The sequence below is a fragment of the Salmo salar genome, chromosome 25 (assembly GCF_965601325.2).
Source record: "Salmo salar chromosome 25, fSalSal1, whole genome shotgun sequence".
NCBI lineage: Eukaryota > Metazoa > Chordata > Actinopteri > Salmoniformes > Salmonidae > Salmo > Salmo salar.
The window spans coordinates 17,160,956-17,180,884 of record NC_138315.1 but is presented as its reverse complement, the minus strand read 5'-3'; the positions used below and the strand labels follow the sequence as shown (position 1 = coordinate 17,180,884).

General features: G+C 44.2%; 1 protein-coding gene across 3 annotated transcripts in view; it reads right to left on the bottom strand.

Annotated features, from left to right (window-relative positions):
• Window positions 1-234: 234 nt before the first annotated feature.
• uggt2 (UDP-glucose glycoprotein glucosyltransferase 2) overlaps window positions 235-19,929 on the bottom strand; it is a 42,447-nt gene continuing 22,752 nt past the window's right edge. The window contains exons 24-41 of one of the 3 annotated variants that reach the window (XM_014173383.3): window positions 19,749-19,879; window positions 19,076-19,171; window positions 18,772-18,874; window positions 17,683-17,762; window positions 16,141-16,330; window positions 15,876-16,034; window positions 15,563-15,648; window positions 11,587-11,683; window positions 10,133-10,215; window positions 9,900-9,983; window positions 7,582-7,686; window positions 7,356-7,440; window positions 6,565-6,747; window positions 6,238-6,398; window positions 3,243-3,357; window positions 2,951-3,067; window positions 1,790-1,973; window positions 235-1,437 (exon numbers count right to left, since the gene is read on the bottom strand). In XM_014173383.3, coding sequence (XP_014028858.1) covers window positions 1,415-1,437; window positions 1,790-1,973; window positions 2,951-3,067; window positions 3,243-3,357; window positions 6,238-6,398; window positions 6,565-6,747; window positions 7,356-7,440; window positions 7,582-7,686; window positions 9,900-9,983; window positions 10,133-10,215; window positions 11,587-11,683; window positions 15,563-15,648; window positions 15,876-16,034; window positions 16,141-16,330; window positions 17,683-17,762; window positions 18,772-18,874; window positions 19,076-19,171; window positions 19,749-19,879 — 2,082 coding nt within the window. In that variant the 3' untranslated portion in view covers window positions 235-1,414. Of the gene's footprint in view, window positions 1,438-1,789; window positions 1,974-2,950; window positions 3,068-3,242; window positions 3,358-6,237; window positions 6,399-6,564; window positions 6,748-7,355; window positions 7,441-7,581; window positions 7,687-9,763; window positions 9,788-9,899; window positions 9,984-10,132; window positions 10,216-11,586; window positions 11,684-15,562; window positions 15,649-15,875; window positions 16,035-16,140; window positions 16,331-17,682; window positions 17,763-18,771; window positions 18,875-19,075; window positions 19,172-19,748; window positions 19,880-19,929 lie in introns of all 3 variants that reach the window. The other 2 variants (XM_014173384.3, XM_014173385.3) reach the window with 2 other exon arrangements.

Here is a 19,929-nt window from a genome sequence, read left to right as displayed (position 1 = left end):
ACTTTATGTAGGGGAAATGGCACGATACAGTTACACGTGATCTCAATAACCTAATTTTCTGTTTGTGGAGTGCAGAGACTGCAAGTAAATTAGAATGGGTTGTGATAACCAGTTTGAAAATATCAGAATAATGCACTTTCTCTCAGACAAGTAATATCAGAATTCATAAGCATATTCTGTACCTCTGCCAGGGCACACATCACACACCGACACGATGGCAGTTCATATACGTAATGAGGTTTTGGTAGCAAAGACATTTTATTCCTCACACCTGAAATTGACAAAGACAAGAAACACCTTCATTTGACACACAGTGAGGTGAAAAGCTGAACTTTTTAAGAGCAAGCTATTGGCTGTTAAGACAAGACAGTGACAGGTATAAAAGGAGTTTTGATAATGCATCAACACCTATTTCATTCCTGAGAAGATTTGCTGTACATTTCAAGGTATTGAAAAATGCAACATACTTTAACCAACAAACAAGGTATGTAAATAATGATAACTTAATAGTTTGAGATTGTACCTTACTGTGACGTACGTATATTTGCAAATGGATAGTGAAATGCTGAGATCATTGTCCTCCCAGTGATCACAGGAAAAGGAGTTCCCTATCTGGCAACAAAGCGTTTGTAGTGTTGCATCACTTGGCAGAGATTTGAAATGGTTGGTGAAGCAATCATTCAGACAGACGGCATTGTGGGACTCTCGGACCACAGTGTGTGTAGTGTTGATTACATCCCCTATACAGAAGAGAACATTAATGTACAGATATGAGCCATGTGAGCCCCCATTGCAATTGTTTGCAAGTAGTGCAAGAAATCAATTATCAAAATGTAACATTGTCTCCAAGCGCTGATGGGCATTTAAGTCAATGGCAATATCACACCAATCAATAACAAACTAAAAGGCCCATTACCAGCCTACATTGCCAGGCAATTTAGATGTGGCTTGGTGCTCGAAAATGCTAAGAATGTTGTCATAAAAATTCTAATGTAAGCTGATCTTAACAGAGCACAGAGAACCCAAAGTCCGCTTATGAATGAGCCGTATTCATTTGATTCTTTGCATACAGTATCAGTGCAATCATTTCAAATGTCTTTTACAGACTACAAATGGCTTTCACCAACAGTGACCTCTTAACCCTTTATACTTCTTTACATAAGAGAAGACCATGAAGCAAACTACTGTCCATAAAGTTTATATTAAACCATAAGAAAGGGTTACGTCAAATGATTTCCTTCGTAAAAAAAATAAAAAGATTTTCTCGTGTCCCTCTGTCTTTTCCAAGGGAGGGCGTAATACTTCTTGGCTATGTACGTTTGTGGGAAATGTACATCATCTTTGTAGTCTTCAAGCTTCATCGGAGAATTAGGTGCAAATATGCCTCTCTCCTCTTCAGCACTGTGGGCAGGTGCTAGAGTTCATCACGCTCGCTGCCTGGAAGTTAGACGGTGAGAAATGACTGCTGTTATCTGGTACAATTTAGACCTGTCAGGACATTGGGTTGTATTTGGTGTAACTGTAAATAAGTAGAGAAAACTACATAAAAAAAGCTAAAAGAAAGGGACAAAAATAAATGGATACACACATCCCACTGGGCACACACGGGTTGAATCAACATTGTTTCCATGTCATTTCAATGAAATTACATTGAACCAACGTGGAATAATGTTGAATTGGCATCTGTGCCCATTGGGATATAGATTGATATGTTCAGAGACCTCTCCTGTATGGGAGCAGCTATAACGGGACTAGAAACTGAGTGAGTCTTCTGACTCTGTATACTAACCCGTCTTCTCTGGTGAGGAGGAGGGTTCAGGCATCGGGCTCTGCGTCTGCGTTGCTCGGTCATTGTCTTTCTGCTCCTGGACGTCTCTCAGTAACTGTTTGATCTTGTTGTCGTACTCCACCCACTCAGGCACAATCCTCACGGCCGCCGACAGCTTGGGCTCCTTGGTCTTGGGGTTATTACACTGCAGATAACGCAGACAGACACATCAGTCATGACTTCTTCCACCAGAACAATGGACCCCCCCCCGGTGTCTGCAGCTACCATTTAAAGCTGATCTGATTTCCTTCTCCATTAAAGAGACATTAGTCTTTCTCATGTATCAGTGGTGCCCAGTGGTGTCTCAGGGTCAGAAAATAGTATGCTTCACTTTCCAGTCATTGTGAGCCTGTCAGATATTCCCACAGCCAATTCTTCACTCTATACTCATAATTAGTTTAGGAGATGGGGGAAATAACACCAATTTCCCATATTTTCTACTGTCATCACAAAAACTTAGAGCCGATAAATGCCAAACACATTAGCATTACTGGATGGATGATAGAAGTTATGGAGCCTAAGAGGATATGCAATAAAACTGAGTCAAAATCATGGAGTTTACATAAGATCCACACTCGATAATGCATACTAAGGGTATTGGCACTTAGTATGAATTGCTCTTCCTCAATAAAAATGAATACGGGAGGTTGTTAGCACTTCTAAGTTTTACAAGATCTTGCGGAATAGACTAAGAAAATGATGGCCTCCTCTTTGCGCAAGTGGACTCACAGCTATAGTCCCAATGTGGACGTTGCTACGACTGTCAGGTTGTAACTGATAAAGCCACACTAGGACGGTCAACTGCTACTCTATAAAAATGTACTTTACTCGATATAATCCCCAACTAAACAAAAATAATAGGTTTTTTTTGCAGCTCACTGCAGTGGAATTGAATGTGTAAATGACACTTCTATTCTTGACTGTGTTAGCTGGTAAATATCAGCTAGGATTATTCTTGCTTCCTGCAGGGGTAGAGGATGGAGACTTCTATATCTCTGCTGCTGTTCAGGGGGGGGGGGGGTGTTGAAGAGACATTTCCATCAGTAAGAGTATGTCTGGCATAGTAATGACATTCCCTTCCTCAGTCAGTCAGTCAGATAGATAGATAGAAAATAGACCCACCAGGTCAATGGTCTTGGCGGTGGTCTTGGATGCGCTGTCACACCAAGTCTCACACCAAAGCCACTCCTGGGGCAGGGACTTGATGGCCACCTGGTGGATCATGTTGTTGGGCAGGTCCTATCAGAATGAAATCAAACATTTACTCTACATTTCAATGAATTGTAATTAGACATTTACTGACGGAATTGTCAAAAGGTAAGCAGAAACAGATCCTCTGCTACGGGGATGTCATTGTAACTCAGTAGTTGTCCTGCCATTGAGACAGAGAGAAGTGTGTGATGTCCCCTCTCACCTGGTCCAGGTTGGACAGACTGTTGGGATCCTGGCTCAGGGCTTGGTACTGGCCACGCAGTCGGTCTCCTGCTGCTATCTTGCGGAACTTCTTCAGATCCACCACATACAGAGCACTGGACACAGAGAGAGAGGGAGGAGACTGTTTCATAACCGTCAAAATGCTTTGAAATGGATAACCCACCAAGAGGGAAATACTGCTATCATAAACCGAATCTAAATGTCCCAGTCATCCACAAGTGTATCTAGTGTAGCATGTTAACATACACAAAGGTGCCACGTACAGTGGCAAGAAAAAGTATGTGAACCCTTTGGAATTACTTGGGATTTCTGCATAAATTGGTCATCAAATTTGATCTGATCTTCATCTAAGTCACAACAATAGACAAACATAGAAAACGAATAACACACAAATGATTTAATTTTTCTTGTCTATATTGAATACATCATTTAAACATTCCCAGTGTAGGTTGGAAAAAGTATGTGAACCCCTAGGCTAATGACTTCAATAAAAGCTAATTGGAGTCAGGAGTCAGCTGACCTGGAGTCCAATCAATGAGATGAGATTGGAGATGTTGTTTAGAGCTGCCCTGCCCTTTAAAAAACACTCACAAGAAGCATTACCTGATGTGAACCATGCCTCGAACAAAAGAGATCTCAGAAGACCTAAGATTAAGAATTGTTGACTTGCATAAAGCTGGAAAGGGTTACACATGATCTTCATCAGTCCACTGTAAGACAAATTGTCTATAAATGGAGAAAGTTCAGCACTGTTACTAATCTCCCTATGAGTGGCCGTCCTGCAAAAATGACTGCAAGAGCACAGCGCAGAATGCTCAATGAGCAGAATCCTAGAGTGTCAGCTAAAGACTTACAGAAATCTCTGTGACATGCTAAAATCTCTGTTGACGAGTCTACGATACGTAAAACACTAAACAAGACTGTTGTTCATGGGAGGACAACACGGAAGAAGCCACTGCTGTCCAAACAAAACATTGTTGCACGTCTGAAGTTCGCAAAAGAGCACCTGGATGTTCCACATCGCTACTGGCAAAATATTCTGTGGACAGATGAAACTACAGTTGAGTTGTTTGGAAGGAACACAAAACACTGTTTGGAGAAAAAAAGGCACAGCACACCAACATCAAAACCTCACCCCAACTGTAAAGTATGGTGGAGGGAGCATCATGGTTTGGGGCTGCTTTCCTGCCTCAGGGCCTGGACAGCTTGCTATCATTGACAGAAAAATGTATTCCCAAGTTTATCAAGACATTTTGCAGGAGAATGTAAGGCTATCTGTCCGCCAATTGAAGCTCAACAGAAGTTGGGTGATGCAACAGGACAACGACCCAAAACACAGAAGTAAATCAACAACAGAATGGCTTCAACAGAAGAAAATACACCTTCTGGAGTGGCCCAGTCAGAGTCCTGACCTCAACCCGATTGAGATGCTGTGGTCTGACCTAAGAGTGCAGTTCACACCAGACATCCCAAGAATATTGCTGAAATGAAACCGTTTTGTAAAGATGAATGGTCCAAAAATCCTCCTGACCGTTGTGCAGGTCTGATCCGCAACTACAGAAAACGTTTGGTTGAGGTTATTGCTGCCAAAGGAGGGTCAATCAGTTATTAAATCCAAGGGCTCACATACTTTTTCCACCCTGCACTGTGAATGTTTACACGGTGTGTTCAATAAAGACATGAAAACGTATAATTGTTTGTGTGTTATTAGTTTATGCAGACAGTGTTTGTCTATTGTTGTGACCTAGATGAAGATCAAATTTTATGATCAATTTATGCAGAAATCCAGGTATTTCTAAAGGGTTCACATACTTTTTCTTGCCACTGTACTTAATGTGCCATGACTCCCATCACAGATCATGACAGTCTAAATTAAATCTGACTCATACAGGAGAATTTATTGGCATTTCAGCAAGCTGTGTGGTTTGGTTCATGTCACACCCTGTCCACCCTGCTTGGCTGTGGTTGGCCCCATGCAGCTGTGCAGCCCGCTGGAATCCAATACAAATGTTCCTGACTCACTGGCGGCCTTTGTTCCATCTAGCTAGCCTCCCAGGCAGTGGACTCCTGCTCTGGCCCTGGCCCAGTGGATAGAGCATCTAGCTAGGGAGCTTAATCTGTTCAGCAGAGCTGGCTGGCTGAATTAAGCCACTTCAAATGGGCCACCAGCACCCCCACACTCCCAACGAGGAACCAGTGCACTAGTCCCTTTAACACACCTAGTTATTCATGTATAGCAATGCGGATACAGGGCCGTAAATATTGAAGCTGAAGTAAAGCTATTTTCTCACTTCTGGAAGTAACGGTCTCTTCAATGTGGTGTTCCACATACATATTGTATGGCTTTCATGGTTTAGTCTCACAGAGTGCAAGGAATAACACATGTTAATGAAGACCAACCCCAAGCAGCGAATAGAGGTGCGATACTGTAGTTGTGATACAAATATTCTCGTCTGCGTGAGAAAGGGAATGTTTTATCAGAGAAGGTAATTTATCTATGCAGAGAGGGTAGCATCCTGCTGCATCTTCCTCACCCACTGTTCCCTCTGAGAACCATGTTATGCCTTGTTGTGAAGGACAGGAAATAATCGATGAACGTTTCTGTATAAACCGCCAATAGCCGACTCAAAGGAGTCACTGTCAAATAGTGAACGTTAATGTTTTCAAATGTATGCATTTATTCTGCTGAATACATTGAGAGAACACATTTTCCTTGAATTGTATTTTCCTTCATATCTTCTGTGAATAACTTAAATTAAATATCAATACAATGACAGTAGATCGACCTTAACAAGGAAAAAAAAAATAGGAGGATACCATAACTGTCAAGCTTGTATGAATTAGTAAAGAATATGTGCTTACTACGCAATAGTAACATTGTAAATATGCACTTCCAGTGGCTGGTGGACATTAATGGCATTCACAGCGCTACAAATCAAAACGTCAAACTGTGTAGTTATTGTAGCGGGGTTTACCTAATGTGGTATCTCCTGTTCCCCAGATGTGAGGCCCAGTAGCCAGTCTTCCAGAAGCGGTAGCCCTCCATCTCCTTCCGACTGTCACAGAAGGGAGTGTACCCATAGGGGGCGCCCTCCAGGTTCAAATCCCTCAGCTCCTTCAGATCGGCCCTAACAATCTGCGAGGACCAGGAACAACGGTAAATCAGCACCACGGACAGCACTAAAACCGTACAGTTGACATGCACAAATCCTGCAGGTCCACTTCTAGATGATTTACTATTTTTATTATGGCTATGCATTTGGTTTTGTAACAGCGGTATCTTGATTTCACTAGGCAGTTACCTGGTCAGCGTCCACAAAGATGATTTTGTCCACAGCCAGGGGGAAGAGGACATCCAGGAAGAGGATCTTGTAACCCCAGATGATCCTCTGTTTCTCAGTCTGCTGGTGAAGCCAGCGGGGCCATTTGTACTGGACCAGCTCATACTGGAAACCATAGGCCTCAGCCATGTAAGGTATGGACTCCTAAAGAAATATAAAACCTCATATAATGAGAGGAAAAATAGATTGTGCCTAGCAGAAAAATAATGAATTTTCTTCTTTAGGTTTATGAGAAAATGTACAATATGTTCTGACATTTGGTCTCAGAAAATAATTATTGTGAGAAATTGACTAAAATCCCCCCAAAAACAGCTGGGATATTTTGAACGAGGCTACACTTGATCAGTGTAAATATATAGACACTGAGCACTTGGTAATGCACATTTCACAGATCAAGCAGAACGCCTTGAGGCATAAAATAGTCGTATAAAATATTTCATAAATAGTGAAACATTCCAAATGCAGAACATTTTTATAATACTCGCCCTTTCCTGTGGCTCGTTTGACTATTTTAGATATATATATGATGTAGCTTAGTAGGTGTTCATGTATATGGACTCATCCCTATAGTGGGAAGAACAGATAGATAAAAAGAGCACAATCACAAAGGAGAAGGCCTACCGCAGTTCCTTTCATCCCTCAACACAAACAAATCTATTTCTCCCAGGGGTCGCGCTGCAGCGAGGAGAAAGTTATCACGACAATGCAGGAAGGCAGAAAGTTTGTGTGGAGTCAAGCCGTGAGGCGGTTACCTTGAAGGACGGAGAGAGGTAATTCTTGAGGAACCAAAACTTCACAGGGGTTTTGGTGTGCTGGAGGACGGACAGCATCATTATTCTGGAACAGGAGGAGAGAGAGGGAGAGAAAGAAAGAGAACGAGAGAGGGAGTAAGTCTCAGAGGAGGAGGGCTAAGAAAAGGCAAGAAGCGCATGGGGCCTCCAGACCAGCAGTGTATGTCTCTGTGTGTGGGCGTCTCACCTCAGGAAGCGCTCATATAGATGGCCCGAGGCCACAGAGAAGATGTTGAGCACATCTTCCCTGTTCTTCTCTCCGTCCTCTGAACTGGACCCACCACCTGCGATGCTACAAAGGACCATACGCGTTACATAAGCCTGATTGAAGTAGACTGCTCAGTAACCTCCTCAGACAAACACTACTACCTCAGTCCTTTTTTTATTACCTTTATTTAACTAGGCAAGTCAGTTAAGAACAAATTCTTATTTTCAATGACGGCCTAGGAACGGTGGGTTAACTGCCTTGTTCAGGGGCAGAACGACAGATTTTTACCTTGTCAGCTCGGGGATTTGATCTTGCAACCTTTCGGTTACTAGTCCAATGCGCTAACCACTAGGCTACCTGCCGCCCCGTCTAGCCAGCATGGTTTAGCTACAGCCTGAAGGAACCATAATACACCACATCAGTAACAGAGATGATTCTCCAACCATAAATCCCTTATATTTACACTTGAGTAGTGTTTACTGAGCGACAGAATTACAAAGATCGTGACACCCCTCTGGTAGACCTAGATCAGTTGTTAGTGTCTTCTACAGTAGAACGTGCCACTGCTCTCCTGCTGGCTCTCCTCCAGAGTAATCAACTGATTACAGCAGAGACACAATAAAAGGCAGCTGTAATTTTTATGGGGCCCCTTCTGTTTTCCTCCACAAATATCAAATAAAGAACAGATAATGAAATAGACTCTCACAACACCTCCAGAGCACTAGCTCCTCTCTATCCCCACACGGCTGCTAATGGCAGATGTTTTTGGACTCAGTCATGAGATTGGTGAACCCTCTGGGATAGTCAGGTGTATTGACTGAATGGATATATTGTGGACATGGCATGTGAACAGTATTTGAGAAGCGTGCAAGCCCCAGAGGCGGGGAAGGAAGTGCTGTATCCAGGTTCTAATCATTTTCCAATCCAAATCTAGCCTAAACTGATCTGATAGTGTGTAGTATAAACAAAATGAAATCATTAACTTGTGTAAGCACTGTAAAAACAAACAGTTAAAAACAGTAAAAAAGATGCCTTGGACTAAGATTAAAGGTAGGAGTACAGGCAAGTGTTTATCAAACCAGACACTGTCCAAACTCATAAGATCATGCAGGGCACATTTGGAGGAAACCAATCAGGGAGTGTGCTTGGGGCAGTGATGTCTGCAGTCAAACTGTGTGTCCTTCTCTGTAACAGACTGCTGATGAGGGGAGTCTCTCCTCCCACACTCAATCAGCAGTGCAAAGAAAGGCCCAGAGGCTCCAGTGCATAGAATTGAAGAGGGAAAGAAAGTCTCTCTGCCCTCACACACAATACTGTAGCAACCCTCCCTCCCTCCCTCCCTCCCTCCCTCCCTCCCTCCCTCCCTCCCTCCCTCCCTCCCTCCCTCCCTCCCTCCCTCCCTCCATGTCATACAAGGCTAAAGCCTGCCTCTCTTCCATCTCTCTATGTCTCATACAAGAGCCAGCCTCACAGTGTTACTGTAAGCCCCACCAATGCACTGCTGTTTGCCCTGGTGAGCTGGCTGCTGGGCCATCACCGTTGTGGTCCGGAGGATGCCTTGTGCCTGGCCTGGCTAAGCCTGTCATTATGGAGGGGGCGAGGGCTGAGGGGCGAGAGGCGGCCTCCATTGTGAGGGCCAGATAATGCCATCTGCAGTGCTCCACTCCAGCGGGACCCCACATAAGCAGCTTTAGGTTTTCAGCTTTTCAGGTGAGGGCCGGTTTGGCCGACATGCACCAGATAATCCAGACCTCTGGAAGGACCCAACCCTCGGAGTACTCTCTGGCCGTCCACAGCCCGAGTACAATTACAGAGGAACTCCAGAGCTGGATTGTAACTCTCCACATTTCAGTTCCTACTACAGTCACAACAACGTCAGTTTACTGTGTGGGCAGTTCTAGCAGCGTCTGTCTACGTCAAAGCATATTATTTTCATGAGAAAATATCATGTTCAATAAAATAAGGGTTTATACCAGTGACTTGAAGTTCAATGTGACAGTAAGAAAATAACCAATGTCAACAAAAATATATACAAAAATAAAGCATAATTATCATTAGGAACTGAGCCTGGGAAGCAACCAATATTAATTTACAAGACACTTCTATGTTAACCAATATGGTAAACAGACAGGTTAAGTAGTTGCAGCAACACACGTCCTACCTTTTCTCAAAAGTGCTCCACACACTTCACACAGCAAGCATTAGGTGAGGAGACAGATCACACAGTTAGGGTGTGTCAATGGAAACAACACGCTACACACACACACACACACACACACACGCACATACACACATACCTAGGTCTACAGTAGCACATTTTTTTGGCAATAGATTTTACAGAGTAATATCTCAGCCTGGCTCCGAGGGCACCATCTCTCCTGCTGAAACCGCAGCATTATTAGTGTCCATAGATAGTGGATCAACTCGCCCACAAATCAATGCTCTTACCACCATTCTATTGATGTAACTTGATCGAATGAAGTCTATGTAACATATAGCAACTGCATGTGAGAATGCGCCACACTCTTACCTGGCGATGGAGTCCCATATTCCCTTATTCTCTGTGGCTTCACTTAGGAGGTCCTCGCTGATTCTGTCAGACTTTTTCTGAACCTACAGTGGGGAATTCGAGGTACTCTGTTTATTTTTTTTATTTCTCTCTGAAGCTTGGAAGTACACTTGAATCCATGCAATATCCTTAGATTAGAAGATGACACATTACACTAAGGAAAATGGGTGAATATCTCCAAACGACATTGTCTTGGAGTGTGTGCCTGTGTTAAAGCTACACTACATGACCAAAAGTATGTGGACATGTGCTCGTTGAGCATCTCATTCTAAAATCATGGGTATTAATATGAAGTTGGTTTTGCTACTATAACAGCCTCCACTCATCTGGGAAGGCTTTCCACTAGATGTTGGAACATTTCTGCGGGGGACTTGCTTCCATTCATCCACAAGAGCATTAGTGAGGTCGGGCACTGATGTTGGGTGATTAGGCCTGGCTCGCAGTCGCCGTACCAATTCATCCCATAGGTATTCAATGGGGTTGAGGTCAGGGCTCTGTGCAGGCCATTCAAGTTCTTCCGCATTGATCTCGACAAACCATTTCTGTATGGACCTCGCTTTGTGCACAGGGGCATTGTCATGCTGAAACAGGAAAGGGCCTTCCATAAACTTTTGGCACAAAGTTAGAAGCACAGAATCGTCTAGAATGTCATTGTATGCTGTAGCGTTAAGATTTCCCTTCACTAGCCCCTGAATATTATTCCTCCTCCACCAAACTTTACAGTTGGCACTATGCATTGGGGCAGGTAGCGTATTCCTGGCATTCACCAAATCCAAATTCGTCCGTCGGACGGCCAGGAGGTGAAGCGTGATTCATCACTCCAGAGAACGCGTTTCCACTGCTCCAGAATCCAATGGCGACACCACTCCAGCCGACGCTTGGCATTGTGCATGGTGATCCTAGGCTTGTGTGCGGCTGCTCGGCCATGGAAAATAATTTCATGAAGCTCCCGACTAACAGTTCTTGTGCTGACGTTGCTTCCAGAGGCAGTTTGGAACTCGGTAGTGACTGTTGCAATCGAGGACCGCCGATCTTTACGAGCTACGCATTTCGGCACTCGGCGACCCCGTTCTGTGAGCTTGTTTGGCCTACCACTTCACAGCTGAGCCGTTGTTGCTCCTAGACGTTTCCACTTCACAATAACAGCACTTACAGTTGACCGGGGCAGCCCAAGCAGGGCAGAAATTTGACGAACTGACTTGTTGAAAAGGTGGCATTCCTATGACGGTGCCACGTTGAAAGTCATCAGTAAGGCCATTCTACTGGCAATGTTTGTCTTTGGAGATTGCATGGCTGTGTGCTTGACTTTATACACCTGTCAACAACAGGTGTGGCTGAAATAGCCAAATCCACTAATTTGAAGGGGTGTCCACATACCTTTGTATTTATAGTGTATGTCATTAGAGAATACATACCCTGACTTTGATGATCTTGCTATGGAAGCTGTTCAGCACAACTTTAACGTCACCAGAATCAGCGGGAGAATCAGTGGGAGAATCAGTCCCATCATGCCTGTCAGAGAGACAACAATTAGGGGGAAATAGTTGTAATAGTATATAGTTATAACACGGACATAGTATTCCCAGACCAGCATCTCTCATTTGCCTCTCCCTCAATACCCTGTGAAAGTAATCACCTCTTCCGCTTTACTTCCAGATCATGTCCCCTGATCTTTTGATGATTATATCATCAAATTCGTGAAAACGCGGCCATGTAAGATGTATATAGCTACAGTCCCAGTCAAAAGTCTGGACACACCTACTCATTCAAGGGTTTTTCTTTATTTTTACTATTTTCTACATTGTAGAATAATAGTGAAGACATCAAAACTATGAAATAACACAATGGAATCATGTAGTAATGATAAAATGGTTAAACAAATCAAAATATATTTTAAATTTGATATTATTCAAAGTACCCCCCCTTTGCCTTGATGACAGCTTTGCACTCTTGGCATTCTCTCAACCAGCTTCATGAGGTAGTCACCTGGAACGCATTTCAATTAACAGGTGTGCCTTGTTAAAAGTTAATTTGTGGAATACCTTTCCTTCTTAATACGTTTGAGCTAATCATTTGTGTTGTGACAAGGTAGGCGTGGTATATAGAAGATAGCCCTATTTTGTAGAAGACCAAGTTCATATTATGGCAAGAACAGCTCAAATAAGCAAAGAGAAACGACAGTCCATCATTACTTTAAGACATGAAGGTCAGTCAATCCAGAAAATTTCAAGAACTTTTAACGTTTCTTCAAGTGCAGTCGCAAAAACCATCAAGCGCTATGATGAAACTGGCTCTCATGAGGACCGCCACAGGAAAGAAAGACCCAGAGTTACCTCTGCTGCAGAGAATAAGTTCATTAGAGTTACCAGCCTCAGAAATTGGCAATTAACTGCACCTCAGATTGCAGTTCAAGTAACAGACACATCTCAACATCAACTGTTCAGAGGAGACTGCGTGAATCAGGCCTTCATGGTCAAATTGCTGCAAAGAAACCACTACTAAAGGACACCAATAAGAAGAAGAGACTTGCTTGGGCCAAGAAACACAAGCAATGGACATTAGACCGGTGGAAATTTGTCCTTTGGTCTGATGAGTCCAAATTTGAGATTTTGGTTCTAACTGCCATGTCTTTGTGAGACACAGAGTAGGTGAATGGATGATCTCCGCATGTGTGGTTCCCACCGTGAAGCATGGAGGAGGAGGTGTGGGGTGCTTTGCTGGTGACACTGTCTGTGATTTATTTTGAATTCAAGGTGCACTTAACCATCATGGCTACCACAGCATTCTGCAGTGATACGCCATCCCATCTGGTTTGAGCTTAGTGGGACTATCATTTGTTTTCAACAGGACAATGACCCAAAATACACCTCCAGGCTGTGTAAGGGCTATTTGACCAAGGAGAGTGATGGAGTGCTGCATCAGATGACCTGGCATCCACAATAAACCCAACCTCAACTCAATTGAGATGGTTTGGGATGAGTTGGACCGCAGAGTGAAGGAAAAGCAGCCAACAAGTGCTCAGCATATGTAGGAGCTCCTTCAAGACTGTTGTAAAAGCATTCCTCATGAAGCTGGTTGAGAGAATGCCAAGAGTGTGCAAAGCTGTCATCAAGGCAAAGGGTGCCTATTTTGAACAATCTAAAATCTAAAATATATTTTGATTTGTTTAACACTTTTTTGGTTACTACATGATTCCATGTGTTATTTTATAGTTGTGATGTCTTCACTATTATTCTACAATGTAGAAAATAGTAAAAAATAAAGGAAAACCCTTGAATGAGTTGGTGTCCAAACTTTTGACTGGTACTGTATATAAAATTATATTTGAGTTTGTGGATGAATTTTCATCTGCCAGATGCCTTTTATGACGATTTTTGCCCTGAAGACCACTGCACTACGTTTTTGCCCATTGAATACCATTCAAAAAGTCTAGAAAAAAACGAAAAACTAAAAGGCTGCTTCCTGGAAAACGACGCATCACTTGCATAGCATATTGAGCTCAATATATTGTAGTATCCACACACACGTAGGCCACCAGTTAACATGTCATTAACTGTGAAGAAGCCCACAGCACGAGTGTCCCACTCCCAGCCAAACCCATCAATCTAGAGGGAGGGGGAAAAAACACAAGGACAATAACAAAGGTTATGCTCAGGAAGAAAACACACGGTGAGAGAAAAGCACTGGGGACCACCGACAAGGCGTACATTGACAGACAACAGAATGATGCATGCAAACAGGCCTTTCTGGGAACTCCGCCAAGGTCTCGCTCTGATCATATTAATCCCCCCCCCGCTCGTCATTCAGCATCCCCTTTATTCCATTTTATCAGTGGTTACTTTCCAACCGTTCTTTCTGTTTTATCTATTGACGCATTCTTTATGAGGAAACACCTTGAGTGTCAATGGCGTGGCCACTGGACTTTGGCTGTAATTGTTTTAAGATGACCCAGTGTTCTGTTCTTAACCCTTGTCCAGTGGAGAGTGTCTCTGTGGGGTAAGTAACATTAGACACCTAAGGTCTGAGGGTTACAACGCCACTGAACAACCTGCAGCCAGAGATGATCAATAGGCTGTGACTCAGCAAACCATCATCACTTCAGCGCTTACTGACGGCAGAGAATTAACCATATCACCATGATAAATGTCAGCCCTCATGGGGCACAAAGTGCATTTTCCACAGTCGGAAAGTGCTGTTTGGTTTGGACTGGTCCACTGTCGCCTCCACCGAGGCCATTAGGGGCTGTGGTGGGAAAAGCGCAAGAGATCAATTTGTATCCGGGGACAGCTGGGCGTCTCATTCATCGCTGTCAGGACCAGTACGCTACAGGAGAGAGCATGGCGTTGGGACTCGCAGTGAACAGACACTCCCACTCGGCTCCGATCGGCCCCCCTAACCAGAGCAGAGCGCCATTAACCGTAAGAATAATGGCACTGCCAAGGTGAAAAATGACATCACCTTTTAGCTTCACCTGGAGGATTGGGGAATAACTCTTGTTGTCTGATATGATTGTGGTGGAATCCAGGGCTGGAGGTGTCCTAAATCTTCCCTGTGTGGAGATGAATGGGTGGGTAATACCTGGGAGACCCAATGTACTGTACATACGGATCCAAGGATGGAATCACGGAATTGTCCAATCATATTCTCTAGGATTTCCATGCACAGAACTGCAAGTGGTGTCATGAGTGATACATTTATGAGGGTTTTAATAAGATACATTTGGTCATTAGGTTGATGTGTTTTTAAGACATCGGATAGATAAATGCATGGAATTTCAAAAAGGCTTGACTAAGCCGCAACCCTAGAGAGGAATGTCTAAAATCGACTACAATTAATATGCATGTACATCATGGGATATATTAAAACAGCAACGCTGCCTGTATTAACAGCGATCCACACCCACGCCCTTCCTAGCAGCCAGGAAGATTTGTGCTGCTGATTTTCCTGGGTTTAGAGAAGATGGGATGGCAGGTGAACGGCTGAATCATCCCTCCACCCGGTCTTCCCTCTAATAGCATCCCTCCCACCCTCCCTCCCTCCTCCCTCCCATGTCTGTCTCCGAGGCCATACGCACACAGCACAACTCCCTGCGCTCATCAAAACCTTGAGCTGCAACAAAGTAAGCAGCTCCCTGCGTTACCATAGCGATGTGCTTGGTACCTCCAGCGAGCGGTTACTGAGGTAAAAAAAAAAAAAAAAATCAGATGTTGTACAGATGGAGACAGTTAATTACCAGCAGGCTCTGCATGCGTTCACACAAATTACTAACTCCTATCTGGAATGCAGTGATATGATGAGAGAAAAAAAACAGTGATGGCACACTGGGAGATTCGAAGAAAAATGAATGCAAAATCAACTAAAATATTGATTCCGTAGACTCACTCTACTCACGCTAGAATTTGATAGATATCCTCTGACCTCCCCTCCCGTAGCTTCAAGATCCAGGCTCCAGGATTGGCTTTCAACTGGAAGTATCCCTATTGACCACATGGTTTAAGATAACATCAGAGAATGATCTGAGATCCATCTATTTTCATTCCTTGAGTCCATTATCAGAAGCATAGCTGTACACAGTTCTGCAAACTGTCCTCCATACGAGCACCAAACACTCCATAACAATACCATTCAAATTCCTTTTTGAGCCATCATGAAACTTGGAGCCAAGATGGCGCCAATTCAACTACTACAACTGAGTGATTCTCACCAGGTTGGCCATGACAATGGTGTCCTGCATGAGGGGGTCCTGGCTCATGCCCAGGGTGAACTGCAGGCCGCGGGGGGGCTGGCCCGTAGACAGGTCAAAGCAGTGGCCCTCCAGCAGCAGGTGCTCCAGCTCGTACTCTGCAGTCACTACACCTTTCATCTGAACAGAGGTTAAAAGGTCAGAGGGTTAAGGAGGAGTCATGTCTCTTCCCTTGGTTTGTTCTGGTTTGGGTTTTGTTCAAATACCCATTAGCCTAGCTCAGTACCTCCTGTAGGTGGATGTTGTCCAGATCATAGGGGCTCCTGACAGCCTCCACCATCCAGCTCTCTGGGGTGATCATGTTGAGGGTGAGGAGGGGCGAGTCAGGGAGCTCCAAGAAGTGAGCCACTGGTCCCGCAGACACTGTTTCATTGGCCAGGAAAGACACATCCGACTCCAACACAAAACGGTAGAAGCTAAAGAGAGAAGAGTTAAGTGAGGAGTGACAGAAGTCGATCGGTTCTCACCTAAAACTGCGAGTGTTAACGATGATCACGATTAGGTCATTGGAGACAGATGGAACACAACTGAGTAGCTTCTGTTAGATATCGACAGACATGTTGTACACTATTTCACTTTCTAGGGAAGAGAGTCATTCTATTGTGACCGCTGAGGATACAGTGTCTTTAAAAGGGAGGTATCTGAAACCGTATCGGCCAATAATAGCAACGTATACCCCAGATATAGAGTATATACTACTTCAATGGTATTAGTCAGCCAGAGTTTTCACATAGGTTATTGTCTGCTAATCTTTATGCTAATTGCTTTTCTTCAATCTGCCCTCTGACACAGTGAAGTCGTAAAGAGTAAAGATAACGCGGCAGACGATCAATATTACTAACACCTTCTCTCTGTATTTAAAACTGCCATCCGATCCCAGAGGCTAAAGGATCCTCACATTTCCTCCCGAGAAGATTTTTCAAAAGTTAATTTCAGTTGCAGCAGCTTGCCTTGCTGCTGGGGAGAGTTAGAGAGAGGAGCGCTTTGACTCCAGGGTGGAAGAGAGCGAGAAGGCTGGTGCATATGAAGTTAGGGGGAAGAGGGGACAGAGGATTAAATTACTGAGCCATAACCAAGTCTCCAGAGGAAACTCTCTCTCTCTCCCCCTATCTTTATTGGATTGGTCCCAATTTGGAAGAGTGAACCAATTCTAGACAGAGAGAAAAGTCAGAAAGAGCTGAAGAAAGCAGCCAACTGAACTGATATCCTCCTCGCCATCCCCCTCAAGCCATGAAAGTCTTGGAAGACATTACAATGTGCTCGCAATGGCAACGGATGGGATGCACCTGTGCTCGCCAGTAGCAAAGTATCACAAATAGTGAGCGAAAGAGTTAGCATCCCTCAGTCACTGCTGGGGCGTTGTAGTTGGAAGGACTCTTGCAGTCTAAATTGCCTTATTATTCATTGTTGCTTATTCTCCTAAACCCACAAATTAAGTTAACATTTACACACGGATACCATCAAATATCATTCATGTTAAGAAAGAAACTCCACTCAATTGCACCTATGTGATCAAGAGAACGCATCTACCTTAAAACCTCCATACCTCAATGTACTAACACATGTGTTCAGGGGAGGCCCAGAGCAATAAGGTGGTGTTATTAAACAGATAGTATCTGTGGGGCAGTCTCAGAGAGGTCCTGGGTGGTCACACCACACACACACACACACACACACACACACACACACACACACACACACACACACACACACACACACACCAGTACTGGGGCAGTAAGTTTAATTAGGAGCAGAGGAGGAAGCTTACCTCTTGAGGGGCATATCGGACAGCTTGGCCCGGCAGTTCATAAACACCTGCAGTTTCACATTGACCACTTGACTGAGCACCTGCAAGAGGGGAGTGGGCGGCCCGACCCAGTTAGCGTGCACAGCGAAATAAACCACACTCAGCAGGCAGGGTAAACCTACACGCTCAAAGTTCTACAGAGAAGCTCAAAGTCTGCTGTCCATCTCTACTCGGCTACTGTATACCGCTGTGAAAACCTGACGGAACTAGCTAACACAGTACATAGTTTCTCCTTAATAAACACAGTGACTAGTGCTCAGGTTGACAGAAAGACTCAAACAGAGGTGAGGGCATAAGAACAGCGTGTCCGACTGTGTACAGCTGGTTCTCTCCTGTGTTTCCCAGCCGTGCCTGGCTGCCTGCAGCTGATTTGAGTGGCAGGGTGATCACTTCCGCATCACATGCACACTGAAACACACTCTCCTGGCCACCGCGACACACTCCACATCACACCAGAAGTGGCTGCTCAGGAAGTGATAGCAAGGTGACTCATAGAATTCACCTCAGTCATATAACAGGCAGGCGGGCAGCTAATGCACAGAGGGCAGCCAGTGGGTTGGTGTCCGTGAATCATCATCAGACTGAATAAGCAGGCAGCTCCAAATAACGGCGTCCTTTCCTTCTCCCAGAGGAACTCAGAGCTGTACATTTCACACTGTGCAGCAAAAATAACTGGCAAATATCTGTCAAGTTGGATAATTAGCATGGAATAGCCCTCACAGAGCAACAGAGTTATCTCTGAATCTATTTACAAACGTCCATTTAGGGAAAGTCGCATTTCATGAATGATGAAATTGTAAAGAATTGAAAATGTACCTTTTCAGCCAGCCTATATAAAATTAAGAACTGTGAGATTGCAGAGAATGAAAAGTAATAACATCAGTTATGGGTTTGAAAACATTTTCACTTCAGCCGGCACTTTCACGCTTGCCCTTGTCGGAGCTTGTCAATATCTCTGTAGCCTTCCTGCAAATGAAACCTAACGTTCAACGTCCCTGACGTAGTCATAATTAACTATGGGTGACAGAGGAAAAAGGGAGCGCTGCTTACAATCAACAGCGGTGACATCTTCTGGGCGTCCCGGGTCACGGGGTCCACGATGGCCACCACGTCGTAGAACACCTCGTCTTCCCGAGGGGCGAAATGGAGCACGCTGGGGAGGATGAAAAGGCAGTGTCAACACTCAGCCACACGTCGGCAATACGGCTCTACTTCAACAAAGCACTCTCGCTATTACTACAGCAAAATGATAGAACTAGCAATTTCCCGACCCATTACGACAAAAGGAAAGCCCAGTGAAACTGAAAGTGCAGTAGAGGGAGACATAGTGGCGAGTGAGAATGCTATCCTTCACCTGTGCTCGTCTTTGACGAAGCGGAAGTCTCTCCTGCCCTCTCCTTTGGGGGCAGCGGCAAGGAGGGCGTCCACTTTCATGACTAGATCGCTGGCTCTGGGGGGCAGAGGAGGACAAGGGTTATTCCGGCACTTATTGATGACGCTTATTAAGGTGGTCAGAGAGAGAAACCAGAGGACGGATCCAAATGACACCCTATTCCTTTTTTAGTGCACTACTTTCGACCAGGGCCCATAGGGGGAATAGGGTGCACTATGTGGTAATAGGGTACCTTTTGGAGCACAACCAGAGACATCTGTCCTCGGCTCAGAGTTGTGACTTCAATATTATTCAAATGAATAATATGGCTCGAGACAGATCCTTAAATATTCAAAAACGGACAATTCTCCGCATAAAAAAAACCTGTTTTTCCAAAAACAGTAGTCTTTTTTATAGAGAAATAGTCGTTTAGAAAATAAACGTATTGTGAGGCTCTAGGGGTACTGTGAAGTGATTTGGAAATTGATGAAACGAAGACTTTCATCATAGGGTATGAGAAGTGATTTTCACTTGACTTTCATCATAAAATGAGGATTTGTGCATCAGTGTCCATCACCGATGGTGAAGCACAGGGCACTGCTACAGACAGTGAGTCCAAACAGAGAAAGAGAGAGAGAGATGTTAACTAACGCACTGCTTTCCCTTGATTCCCATCTGCTTGATTCTAGCTTTGACTTTCTCGGCTGTGGTGCTCAGCGTAATCTTCTCTAACAAATGGAAATCCTCCACGTTGAATTCCTCCTCGTCTTCAAATGGCCCCAGGATCTAGCATGGAGAGAAGAGAACACAATCATGGTCAGGCCATACATTCAATG